At 36.9% G+C, this 14,592-nt stretch overlaps 1 protein-coding gene across 6 annotated transcripts in view; it reads right to left on the minus strand.

The window, feature by feature from the left end:
- Positions 1 to 631: 631 nt before the first annotated feature.
- Positions 632 to 14,592, minus strand: part of ASB7 (ankyrin repeat and SOCS box containing 7) — a 38,880-nt gene continuing 24,919 nt past the window's right edge. For all 6 annotated transcript variants that reach the window (XM_033166474.1, XM_033166473.1, XM_033166471.1 and 3 more), the window contains one exon: positions 632 to 2,955. In XM_033166474.1, coding sequence (XP_033022365.1) covers positions 2,816 to 2,955 — 140 coding nt within the window. In that variant the 3' untranslated portion in view covers positions 632 to 2,815. The remainder of the gene's footprint in view (positions 2,956 to 14,592) is intronic.

Here is a 14,592-nt window from a genome sequence, read left to right on the forward strand (position 1 = left end):
ATAACACAGTAGGATTAAGGGAATTTTACTTTATGGCCTAAGATGTACTTCATTCAAAGTGTGTCAATTATTAAAACATTGGGGCAGGGGGAGAGACACGAAAACAAACCTCAAACAAATAAATAAATGGAATTATACATTTCATTAAATAGCACTTTTGTTATCAGCAATACATTTTATATATATTTTTTGAAGTCACAGCAGCAAGACAGAATAAAATTCACCTTACAATTGATCCCTGAACCAGTAAAGACTACTAGGCTGGTAAGAACGCACCATCACTTTAAGAAAGTCAACCAAACTGATCAAAGCCTGAATCTCCAGTAAACTGGGTTGGGGCCTTAAGATACCAAAGAACATAAAAATTAGAAGAGATTGGGAGGCTTTTGTGAACATTTCCATGAAGATCAAAACAGATGAGTTACTCCTAGCTCCTTATTACAAGAAACAGGGACCTTGTTGTCCAGACTTGCAAAACCCTTGTATTCACTAAAGACCATCTGATGAAGCATACGTAGCTTGAATGCTGTTCCAATTAAGGGCAAACTAAATAGAATAGAATAGAATAGAATAGAATAGAATAGAATAGAATGATGTACTAGTTGGGCATTGAAATTCATTTTTTTAAAAACAAACACATATATTCCTCTCAAGTAGAATCTTGATAAGGGAGGGGGGATGTATGTGTGTTGGGAGGAAATACCTTGTACTCTAAGTCAGTGCTTGCTGAGCAAAAAGTTGTCCTTTACTACCTTAGTTCCTTGTAATTGATTGACAACAACAGGATTGATGCTTATGAGAATGGAAATTAATGCTGCAGTCATATACCATCGATTACATAGCTCTATTGATCCTAAATTACTGACTTCTGTTCCCCTTCAAGAAATGAGTGGTGGGAAAGTGATTGCAAACTGCAGAGAGAACTAATAATGTTCCCCAAGTGCAATCTATGTTGAATCTCAGATGGAATCTCAAATCTCAGGATGCTAAAGCCACTGACATATAGAGGATAACTTTTATAAACTCATTTCCTTTGTAATCTCAACTCCTATCAAACTGCAGGCTTTACCCACGGTATCACTAGTAACCTGTGCCATAATTAAACATGTGCCAGTTTCAGCCTAAAAAGCACAGGCTGGGTTCTTGCAGATTTAGATTTGTGCTCAGAAGCTTATCATCTTCCTAGTGAGAAAGTCTCATTACAGTGGAGTTATATATAGAATCTTCAAAATAAAAAGGTCCAGGTGCTGCGGCTAAGTTTTCTATGGGTATGGCCAATTATTTATGCTTCAACATACTTATGGAACTTAATCGTTCACACAAGGTTCCCCTTTAGACCTGTGACCTACAGATTTATGGTAAATTTTACACAGATCTGCCTGTCAGCAAAGGTATTTTGAGATGCTGTATTTACATCACAGCCCATAAGAACCAATTAAGGGTTTGGTGAATCAGCCCAAAGTCCTAATTAACATCAAGCAAGCTGAAAACACAACAGGTTCCAGGCTATGGAGCCCTTTTAAAAATATGGAAACCCAATTGCTAGGCCAGATTCTGGTTTTAAGAATACCACAGATTAGCCTCTTGCATGGGGGTGAGGGGTGGGGAGGAAGAAGCGAGCTCAGAAGTGAGCCACAACAGTCCAAACTAGATGCCTTTGAAATTTGGGAGGGGTAACAAAAATATCTATATATATCCCAATAAGCAAGCAGCAATTCCAATAAGTAACGAACATCATATTGAGACCAGGGTAGGAATGTGTGTGAGTCACATGTGTGATGGAGAAAATATAAATCGGGGAAAAAATTATTGCATATGAGAAACAGGATGCATCAGCTTTGAAATTAGATTAGTTTTCCGTTAATGTTTTTTATAAAAAAAGAAATAGAGAGACCACAGAGGCATCTGAGCAGTGTAAAACCTAATTACAAACAGCAGTGAACATACTGGCATCAAAGGAAGGATAAGACATATGGACATCGGAACTACAATTATTATGTTAAAGATCCAACTTGTATTTTTTTTTAAGAAAAAGGAAGAAAAAAAAACAATGAAGGTGGCAATGTTTCCAAAGAGCTATCGTGTTTATAGTAAACTCTGAACACTCTAGTTACAAGCCTGAGCCATGATTCTGAGAAAAGCACCTTATGGGTAGAAAATAGTGACCATATGGAATCCAATCAACTGTCAGGACTCCTTATGAGGAATAAGCGGATACCCATATTGGTCCTTGGCACGGGAGCAATGCTAGTGGGCTTAATCCAGTAAGCACTGCTGCTATGTAGATCCTTCATTTCAGAGGGTCCTGCCTGGGATTCCCCATGGAACAGAGACTATACAACAGCAGTGTGTTGTGGATTACTCCCTTAAGTCTCCCACCTTTACTTTGTTTAGCATTCACTCAGCCATCTCACAGTATTACACATGCTACATTGGGGTAGGGGAAGGATCCCTTTGAACAACTAACATTCTGTCTTTATTTCAAAGCTGCAAGTTTAAGTGTTTTAAAAATAAAAGAATAAGATACTCACCCCTGTGGAGGGGGTTTGGGGAAACCAAACTACAATCGTAAAGTTGTATAGAGAGCTTGGATCTTGTAAACTTGGACCAAGAAATAATAAAAAGTAAGACCTTCTAGCATTTGGTATAAAACACCCCCCTCCCAAAGAAATTGTATACCTGCCTTCTGACTTCTCGGGGAAAACAAAAAAATCAGAAATTGCATAGGATATACGTTGTGCAAGGTGACCAGCCTTTGAAAGGTATCTGGAATATAAACTAATCTTGCTTATCGTCCAACGTTTTTGCAAAAATGTCAGATATCGTCAAATTTGTGTTTTAAGTAGTCTTTCATAACCTTGGCAATTGGTAGTTCATCAAGTAGTTTGAGGTTTTGAAGGCCTATACACTGGCGGATTTTAATTCGGCATAGATCTTGTAAATTCCGTGGCTGCCCTGAAAAGGAGATAAAAAGAATATGCCATCATTAAAAGGTAATTGAAAGCTGAAACAAACAAGCAGAAACTCTCACAATCACTATGAAGCAGAACAGCTAAATGTATAGACCCAGAAACTGGTTTTGTGTATGTTCAGTTAAATGTCAGGTTTCAACTAAACTATCCAAGTTAAAAACAATTAGCAACAGGTCTCAAGCAGAAGTCTTTCCCAACCTTGCTACCCAATAGCCTTTTAAGGATGCCAGAATGAACCTTGAATCTTTTGCATGCCAACTAACTATTACTATGCTCTAACACTGAGTTGCTCCCTTCCAGAGTTGACCCAGAACAAAGTTTAAGCTAACTGCAGAATGAGATGCACAGAAATAAAAAAAGCATTGCCAACTCAAACTTAACCATATATACATTTGCTTTTAACCACTAGTGCATGATTTTATATTCACATAAATTTATGGTATTTACAGGTGAAGACTGAAAATCCCACAGATATTTCATGAATATGAGGGGGGGGGGAGATTGAGTTTTTCTCCTTTTCTAGACATACTACAGTGATTGCTAACAACTACAGTTCAGGAAACTCAAATAGTATTATCTCAATAGTGTTCAGACATTCATAACACTTGAATCGGATTGTCACATCAGCATTCACAAGTGTACATCGAAAGTTGAACACTGACTGTAGCCTATAGAGAAACATCTCACATCCAAATCTGCAACAGATCTCCTGAATAAAATGGAAGGGGGTTGGCAGACAATCCACACTTAGGGCAGAATTCCTTAAGAGCTGATTATTAAGCGTCTTGACATTTCCCCCTGATAAGCTGAAGAGCATTTCCTGGGAATGTGCTAACAATAGACATTTCCAGTGTTAAGCACCAGTTGCCACATCTATTGGCTCTTGGTGTCTAGAGAACTTACTCATTCTTGGTTGCATTTGAATGAAAAAGGGAGGGGAGGGGAGGATTATAGACCAACACCAGGGAACCTTCATTTGGCAAATGTAAAATGTTATTAGTAATCAGGCAAAAGCAATACAAGTGAAGAAGGCAACAAATCAAGCTCTATCTGACGATGATTAAGAGGTGGTACTAAGTGCAGAACCTCTGCCAAGTTTGGAAACATTAAAAGGGAGATTAAACATGACAATTAAAAGACTTCCAAAGCTAGCACATTCAGAAATACAATGGTATCAAAACTAATTTCATTAACCCTTCTCTGTCTGCTTCCAATGATGGCACATGTTTGAACCATCAAATTTAATGAAGGCTCTTATTAGTAAGTTTTATTCCAGAAGTATAGGCAGCAGCTGTCTGTTCCTTTGGTACAGGCAACAGTTAAAAGCCTGATTTAAGCAAACATTTATAACCCATCCTATCCCAAGGGCTCAAGTTCAGTGAATGCAATACTACTTCAAAGAGACAGAAACTGAGAACTGTCAAGCTGGGTACTCCAAAAACTGCAGCTGCTGTCAGGTGAGCCTGCCCACCTTTTCCAGGGGGGAGGGGGCAGCTAACAAGTTCCATTTCCAACATAGACCAGCCACAGCGACTCACTTCCAGGTGTGTATTTTGTATACCTCACCAGTACAAGTGACTTAGATCATAAAAAGTTGCGACCATTTCATAACACTGTTCAGCAAAGTCTGAGAATTCTGACTATTTGGAACGTTAACTTTTTCGGAAATGCATGTCGAAAACATTACTACAAACTAAATTCCAATTTGATTTTGTGACTGTTATTTTCTCAACTAATAAGGATTTGGAATTTGAATGTTCTTTTTTATATGGATTTGTTGCAATATAAATTATAGTATGTAAGGGATAGTGAAATATAGTATTTAGCTGAAAAATGTTTATAGTTTACAAACTGTCCAGCATTGATACAACATTATGCACTTCATTTTCTACAATTTTCTTGTATACGGGAGATGCACAATATATATTATGCGAGATATGATTGGGAGGAATTGAAAAGTGATTATTTGAAAAAGAACTCTGAAACAAATTGATATGATACTGATTCTGTCTGTGGGATGGATGAAATGAAAGATTTATAGTTAAGATTGTCCTGCTACTATATTTGGGAGTGAATTATTCAAAGTTGATTTGATACTTTTGTGGATATGGCTCCAAAAATTTCTGAGAAAATTATTTGGGTAAGAGATCCCAATATAGTCTCTCGAGGTAAGAAAAGAAATTCTTCAATGAAGGAATTCAAACTGTCAGAAGATAGACACACAAAGAAGAATTGAAAGAATATACTGAGAAATCTAAGAGTGTCAAAAAAGTAGATTAAAAACATCAATGAATAAAGTACATGTTTATGTATATAACTTTAAAGAACTTGGTGATAAATTGGATAGTTTAGTTCAAAGAGAGAATGATTTTGGGGATAGTGTTCCTCAAGTGCATTAGCAAAAAGCATTAGGATGTGCTCAAGCTGAAAAATGGTTGAGATTAAAATATTTGATATATTCAGTAATTTATGATTAGGGGGAGTTTTAGATTTAAAATAAAAGCAGCTTATGATTTTATATGATTATGCATAACTGCAACATAAAGATACAGTGGGAATTCCATATGTTCCTTTCAATGTGCCCAATTCAACATGAGTCCTCACTCCAAAGTTCTCACCTCATGAGGTATAATAGGCAGCTATCATGAGCAGGGTCTTTTCCAAACTGGCACCCACCACGTGGAACTATGAAGTGCGACTCCAATACTTTGATTTTATGTGGTTGGTTTTAAAAAATGGCTCTTTAGGAAGGCATTTGGGCTTAACACATAGGAAGCTGCCTGATGTAGAGACAGACCTCCAGTCCATCAAGTTCAGTGCAGTATTGTCTACATTGACTAGCAGCTGTTCTCCAGGGTTTCAGACTAGGAACATTCTGAGTCCAATCTCAAAATGCCAAGGATTGAATGAAAGACTTTCCATATGTAAAGGAGATGCTCTTCTTCTGAGCTATAGCCCTTACCAAATACTTGTCTTACAAAATTGCTGCTTTCCCCTTTATAACTGTGGTTTTATGAATTACTTTCCTTGATTAACACTGTTCCTAAATTTCTTCCATTTCAGAAATTATTTAAAATGCTGGGCTGCCATCTTTTTATATATTGTTTGATGTTCTAATATGTAAGCTACTTTTGAAGTTTTGGTTTTTTAAAAAGTTATTTAAATAAAAATAACAAACTCGTAAATTGAGAGATGACTAAATCAGAAATGTTTCAATTAATCAGCTGTAAAGTGAAAGTAGCAACTGTAATTCTTAGTTACAATGGACAAAGTGTTTATCAGAAGGAAAAATACAGATTTTACCGGATTTTCAGTCAGCTTTATTAAATAGAAGTAGAGTATTTAGATTTTTGGACAGATATGCTTTGGATTATGCTTGTAATAAATGGGTCGTATTTAAATTGATAGTATCTCTCAAGAGGGTAATATGCAATGGTAGAAGCAAGTGATGGCACTAACTAAAACAATCATATCTTTTTGAGGTACTACATGTATATTAAGAAATTTATGTTGGTTAGTTTAAGATTTTTTTTATATGTAGATGATGCCCCAGTAGTATTATAACTGGACACTTGTAAATACAGTAGTCAGATGGAAGACTGTATGTGAAAATTAGATAAGCTTTTATTACTCGATGAGAAACTGTTAGAACAAAACAAGCTACAGAAAATCAAATCTCTTAATATACACGTAGTACCTCGAAAAGATATAATTGTTTTGGTTAGTGCCATCACTTGCTTCTACCATTAGCTATTACCCTCTTGAGAGATACTATCAATTTAAATACGACCCATTTATTACAAACATAATCCAGAGCGTTATCTGTCAAAAATCTAAATACTCCAAAAAGCTAGATTAAAAACTATACTGAAAAAATGTACCTGTGCTGCTGATACACGTAGTAATCTAGTATAATATATGCAACACGTTGGCGGCGCACAATAATCTCCAAGTCAATTATACATTCTTAATCATATATTAGTCATCAAAGTTCTGAGAAAAATATATAAAGTCTTATACAAAAGCCACAAGGACTTATAACCGGACAAATATGAAAACAGACTATTGATATCTACCTATTTTCCGGCGTATAAGACGACCCCCAACTTTTCCAGTTAAAATATAGTTTGAGATATACTTGATTGCAGATTCTCCACCCGGCGTATAAGACAACTCCCGACTTTTGAGAAGATTTTCCTGGATTAAAAAGTAGTCTTATACGCCAGAATATACAGTAATTACAATGGTTTGTATTATCAGTGTATATGTATCCAAGTTTTGAGAACCACTGAAGAAGCCCGTAATCTTTCATGGGAGTGTGCTATCTGCAAGCCCCAATCAAAGGGCCCCATTGGGGGCGAATAACGGCCTCCTAAACTACAGGATTGCCTGGGCAAAACAGGTGAAAAACGCTGGCACCCTGTCTCTTCATCTTTATGTACATCTTTATTAACGTCTGTTTGTAAAATCATCAACACCTCACACTTTTGGAAACCACAGTGAACTTACCTTTGTTGATATCTTCAGGAATTTATTTAAAGGAAATCTAAAGACTGAGTTTAACATCTGCAAGACATACTAGAATTAGATATTTAGATGGTATCAAACTTTTTGCAAAAAACACATTGTAATTAGATATCAACAGTCTGTTTTCAGATTTGTCAGGTTATAAGTCCTTGTGGCTTTTGTATAAGACTTTATATATTTTTCTCAGAACTTTGACTAATATATGATTAAGAATATATAATTGACTTGGAGATTTTTGTGCGCTGCCAACGTGTTGCATATATTATACTAGATTAAAAACTATGGCAATATATTTGTAATGGGTTTATTCAGCAGGGGCAGGAGAGGGAAAAGGAGATTCCACTGGTTATATTACATAAGCATTGTAAAAGCTATGAGTGAGTTTGCCACATTTTTCAATATGTTAAGTGCTATGCTGAACCTGATCAGCTTTTGTGAAGTTCTTCACCTGCATTTTCTCCCTCTTTTGTATGTGGTGAAATTCTTCACTACTGTGGGAACTGGTTTCATAGCTATACTGTATTCCAAATTCTATAATGTTAAAACTTAATTTTATTTGTGATTCTGAGAATCAAATTTGTGAAACTCCATTTCATAAAAAATAGCTTTTAATGACCTTCTGGGAATATATGACGTTTAGATATGTTGCTAGCCATTATTCATAATTTTTGGTATGATCTCACAATTGTTTTGCTAGCCTTTTCCAGTGTATTAATGTTTATTCCTAATGTTATGCAATTTTAATTTTAGCTAAAGGAAACACAAAAGTAAGACAGAAAACACTGTGCTCTAAAGATTTGTTTTGGAAACTAAGGGGGGGAAAGGGAACTGAAATGTTGATGCAATTATTAACAGCCTCCTAATTCGTTTATTTCTCCCATCTTTCACTGGGCAAGGTATTTCCTCCATCTCTAACCCCATTTGGGGGAAGAGGCTAGAGCTCCATCCTCAAGGAGGAAGAGGGAACAATTTGTGAATTGTCGTATCTGACTATAGCAGGGCGAGCCTGTGGCGACTCCCCTCCTCTGGGTTAGGAGGGTGAACCATTTATTTGGGATCTTGATGGTCCACCCCCATGGCAATTGTGGGGGTGGACAATTTGTGACTACCCTCTGGGGTAAGTCGGCTCCTCGTGTTGCTGTTGATATGTTCCACGTATGAGTTCCGGCACAACTGGATGGTGTCTGACAAACGCAAAATAAAATCTCAGAGAGGGAACAGTGACTGAGAAATCTAATTAAATTACTTTCCATTCATACAAATATTTGTTTCTACTCCCCTCCCCACAAGTTAACTCCTGTCTTGGACTCTTCCCAAGGAAGCCCAATTCTCTATACAAACATTACTTCCATGTGAGAAGTGTGTGAAGTGTTTGCATTTACATTCTCCCAGAATACAGGAGTACCTATGTCAAATTAGCTATGTTTATATGCCATGGGAACCCACAGCCAACTCTTTCACGACAGTGTATATATGATGAAGCAGTTGTAGTTTCATGAGTGAGGTCACATCCGTGTAGAAAATAGTCTCATGCAAATTTCTGTAGTAATTAATAAAACTGTCCTGATGTAGTGGTCAGTGAAAGGCTATAACCAGGGAGATTCAGCTTCAATTCCCATCTCAACCTACCTCATATGGCTGCTGTGTGGTTGAAGGGAAAGGGAGAAACCTGGTGCATGACCCCAAATTTGTTGCGAGGAAGAACAGAACATAAAAAATGCAATATAGTAGATCAATGCTTCTAGACCTGATTATTAGACCATATACTGGAGAACATATTGCACTTATTACATCTCCAATCGAAGTTGAACAACAAGCGCAGAAATTTATTTCCTGAAAGCACTGGGACACCAATCTGAGCACTGCTTTCTTTATGCATATAATGGGGCCACGATGCACAGCTGCACAGCTAGCCTTACATTACAAAGGCTTAAGAAAACATGAATTTGTGCTTAAAATGACCTTATGAGTCACCCCTCAGCCTTCATATTCACTCATCATAGATAAAACCAAGAGATTCCAGAACACAGAAATCAACAGTGTTGTGACTTTTCCATTAAGTGGTTTTGATATTATTCTGCAGTCTTTATAAATAAAGTATATGAATGAGTTACAACCATAAGCTTCACTTGACTTTAAAAGTAAGTTCGCATATTATGTTACCACAAGAAGCATTTTTAAAATAATCTGAATGGCAGCCACCTTTGAACATTTTTCTGCTGTGGGAAAGGACAGCGAGAGTTGAAACCTCAGCAATTCAAGACCTGCTTAGGGGAACCTTTTAAAAACGCTAACTTCTCATGCTGTGTTAACCAAATCTGGCCATTCTCCAGAAAGAAGCTGATTCCTACAAGTGAACAGTCTAACAGGTATATGTTAACAGCGTATTTTCCAGTATATTTCATTTGACAGCAAGCACAGACATGTTACAATTATCATTTGAAGTATCTGGGGGTGGGTGGGTTGTTTGTTGTTTTAATGAAGCAGATACGGCAATGGGAAAGTAAAAAAAACCAATGACAAAAAACTCGATCACAAACAGGAAGGCAGGCACAAGTCTAAGACAACAGCCCAAAGACCTAAATATTTTAATTAGAGTCTACAAGTCAGCCATTAATAAGTTCATAGTGCCTTTGAGATTCAGTTACCCAGCACCTTTAATATTATCCTCATAGTTGTAATATATGGCAATTTGAAGTCTACAGAAGTTACTAGACCACAAAGTTTCTTATAGAAGCAGACGTATCTTTAAAAAAAAAAAAGACCCGAAAGCTCCCATCCCCAACAACTTTTTGTAAAGTTTTCCAGCCTGGCCTAAATATACATTTTTTTTGCTCACCAAAGGCAACAAAACCTGCTGTGATTTTCAAGCCTACGTGGCAGCTAGATTTTCATCATATTGTGGTAAGCAAACACCTGCCCTGCTCTGAAAATCCATTCCCATGCAAGGGACATGGAATACTTTTCAAAATCTTGTTTCTAACAGCCTGAAAAGGGGGGACGGAACAACTTCTAAGTTGTAGAAAACTGATACCAAGTAGTATTGTATTTAAAGCATTTTAAGTTACTTTTTTTCAAATGCTGAAATGCAGCAATCAGAAAATTGAATATGTACGATACCAAACCTCCAAGAGATATATTAAAATAAAGATAGCTATAAGATAGGATTCAAAACACTACTTTTGAGTTTGCCCAAGTCAGATCTCTGGTATGCTCAGCAAGGTGTCTTCCACCACCCCAACTCTGAAAGCTAGATTTTCTCAAATCTAAAGCCCTGTCCAGGCAATACAGAGAACATGAAAGAATTGCATGAAGCATGTAGGGGGAATGGAGGTGCATGCTGGCCCCACCTTCACCACCCCCATCTATGCCTTGATCTTTCTGTGTTGAGCAGGAAAATCTAAAACTGGCTAGTGAGCACACTCAATGCAATGCATTTAGAAACCTCCCCATTTTTTAGAAACTGGGTAACACAAATATGTTCAGCTGAGCCAGTGTGCAACTTCCCTTCAGTCTCTCTTGTTGAATGTAGAAAGGTCAGGGTGGAGTAGGCAGGGGCAGTGGGGCAGCATGTATATCCCCTACACACTTTATGCCCCCATGCATTTTAAAGTGCCAGAACAGGTCTGTAAATCCAATCAATTTCAAAATAGGTTTGTGATGCAGTATGGGGAGGATGAGGAACACAAACTAAAAACATCTTTTGGCATGTAGAACTAATTTTGCAGTTATTTGGATTCTAGCAAAATTTAAAAACCCTCTCCCTCCAAAAAAATCAATCAAATAACCAATAGCTCATTAACACAACATTTTTTTAAAAAACAAAACAAAAACTTCCTCACCTCTGATGAGCAAGCATTCCAAAACCAGGGGACAACTTTGGCAAAGAACCTGCTCCCCCCTGCTGCTGGCCTAATGTGATGCACTGATGGATTAGTGAGCAGGGCCTATTGACATATAGGCATATAATATGAGGACATGGTCAATTTATTATGGTCTTTAAGCACCATCACAACTTTAATCATTCTAGATATTTCAGTAGCACACAAGTCGTTCCCCAGATCAGCAACAGTCCCATTACAGGATCACAAAAGCAGCAACTGACCTGCAAACTAGACCAGAAGCACAGAATTTGGTTTTCTGTCTGCGGTCTATATGATGAATAAAACCATCATTGTCAAATGATAAACTGGTCTAAAATTGAAATACAAATGAATCAAGAGTATCAAAAGCAGAGCAATTATGTACTTTAATGTGATGGTATATTTCTCCTTCTTTAGTTTTCCTTGATTGATTGCTGATTGGTGAAATCATTTTAGTTGCGCAAGAGTGTCCATTTAAAAAAATAATAATAATTGCCCGACTTGCCCAAAAAATCTACCTCCTGCAGCTTGCTTTAGATTCTTGTGGCCAATGATATAACAGAGCTCTATACAAGAAAAAATTCTCTCTCCCAGAAGAGTTACCTCAATGGGAGAAAGCTAGTATTTAACCCTCCATTTCAAATGCATTCCAAAGCCTGGTTTTAAATGATAGTTTGAGACCAGAAACAATGAGGTTCTTTCTCCAGTATAACATTTCTTATACTTAACATAGATTAAGAAGAACTTTCCATCAATACAAAATTTTGCACTGATCATTTGGATGCCCACAAAGACCCAACGTTTCCAGTGAAGGCAAAGAAGCGCTTTGTCTTTTTGTTTTTGTTCCACCCCACAAAAAAGTAACAACCTAAAATGCAATATAATTCCACATAGCTGGAAAAGAGCAGATTCCCCCCTCTACCCACCACCATTCTTCTTTCAAAAAATGTTTTAATTGGTTTCTCAAAAGGAATGTGAGATCATAGCCCCCTGTAAGAAACATTTTCCCTACACCCACAAAGCACAGAAACTATGGAGAACATTATTCCAAAGTTTCAAATGTGAGTTAGATAGATGCCATGTTTTGTCTAGCTACCCTGTTTCTCCTAAAATAAGACATAGCCATAAAATAAGCCATAGCAAGATTTCTATGCATTTGCGAAATATAAGCCATTCCCCAAAAATAAGCCATACCCAAAAATAAGCCATAGTGACGTGGTGCCTCCCATTAAAACAGCCTGGAGAGGCGTGGCTATGCAGCGTACCGATGCGACGCGGTTAAAATAAGACATCCCCTGAAAATAAGCCATACTGTGTTTGGTTGAGCGAAAAAAAATATAAGACAGTGTCTTATTTTAGGAGAAACACGGTAGTATAGGTACTCAAGATATTGGTTAATAATAAATTTCAAGGTAGCAATGAACTATATTTGATGTTACTATCTACTGTTTAAAAGGCTCCAAAACAGTAATATTAAGCAAAAAAAAAAAAAAAAGGATAGGTGTGAAATTAAAGTTAAACTAATTTATATCTGCTTTAAAAATACATATAAAAACCAAAACATCTTTCATCAGATACCGTATTTTTCTGTCTATAAGACGCCCCCTAATTTTTGACATTGTTTTTAGGGGGGAAAACATAGTCTTATACACAGAAAAATACGGTAATTCAAGTGCAATCTGCAAGTTAAAACGCCATCATAAATGGGCACCAGTCCCAGAAAGCTGTTTTAAGGAAAAGGCAATTGTCATTATTTTGATTGTCTATGTAATTTATATCAAGTGGAGAGTGAGGTAGAAGAAGCAATTCACACCGCTATTTTTGGTTTTGAAGTAGTGTTGCTTCCACTCTCCCCACTTCATGATTTTAACAGAGTGCACATTACAATCAAATACTAAAAATACAATTTGATGACCATTTAAAGCCTGAGGCATTCACATGCAGGGTTCCTATAGCTTCATGTGCAGTCTTGCATCTGCACTGGAAAAACTTCAATGGTTTTTATTTATGGAACTGCTTTTAAATGTCTGTTCTGTTTTTATATATGGAATTGTTTGTAATTGTTTACACTTTTGTTTTATGGTTGCAACTATTTTGTTTTATAATTGTATATATTATTGTTGTAACTCGCCTTGGGAACTTGCAGTAAGGGGCGGGTAAGAAATCTAATAAATAACTCCCTACACATTTATATTTATGTTAAATCTGCTTGCACAACTGAAGGGGTAAGTACCACTCACCCGTTTATTGTTTGGTGACCTGAAAATGCTGCAATTAAACTCCAGCTCTTTACAAAGCCTCAAGCTACAAGTTTATAACACCTTTTTGGTATACAGACTGTAATACTGTTGCCTAACACAGCAGCAGGCAATAGCAACTGTATGCAGATCAAAATTCAATAGGCATGTAAGAAATCCACCCCAACTCCAGCATCAGTAAAAGTAGAATATAAAAGTGGTTGAAATTAAACTCCAAAATTCTCGCAAGGTCTCTCTTTTGTTAAAAGCTTATTTAACTTTGTAGATCAAGCCCTAAAGAAGTCCAGCTCATGCTCATGGTGTTCAAACTCGCTGCAGACAGTGTACAATTATACATGGTGGTACACTTACAAATGCATTATTTAAATCAGCAAGACTTCAGCATATGTTATAGCTTAGCTCCATTTACAGTTAGTACACTGGATATTTCACTTTTATACTGTATTGCAATGCCCAAAGGCAGCCCAACCTCCCTGAAACAGAGTACTTTAGGGGGGTTTGAATAAAGGGATTGTTGGGGGATAAACACACAAAACATACTGCAATATCAAAGCACCTACCTGAACAAAAAGGCCAGTTATGTTCTTGAGGCAAACATGCATGCTTTGAAAATGTGCTTGGAATATGATAGCCAGGGAGTTTGCTTTGACTAACAGTCACCCACCTCAGATACTACATAACCCTTTGAAAGTTTAGCCTCCTATTTTCCATGCCCAAAAGAACCTAGGATGTCTCTTCTCTGAAAGAGTCTGATCCATCTCCAACATACATAAAAGACTGCCCCCGTCTCATAAAACCCTATTTATTTTAAAACTGGCATTTGACTATCAGCTACCTAACAAGGGGAGATTAGTACTGCATGAAGAGTCTACAATATCACATGCACTATAACATTAGTGCCATAAAAACAACATCTCTGCAAGAGGATGAACTAAGCCATCATCTACAACCTGACTTGAAAAGCAGAGGAAG

The sequence above is a fragment of the Lacerta agilis genome, chromosome 13, assembly GCF_009819535.1.
Source record: "Lacerta agilis isolate rLacAgi1 chromosome 13, rLacAgi1.pri, whole genome shotgun sequence".
Lineage (NCBI taxonomy): Eukaryota > Metazoa > Chordata > Lepidosauria > Squamata > Lacertidae > Lacerta > Lacerta agilis.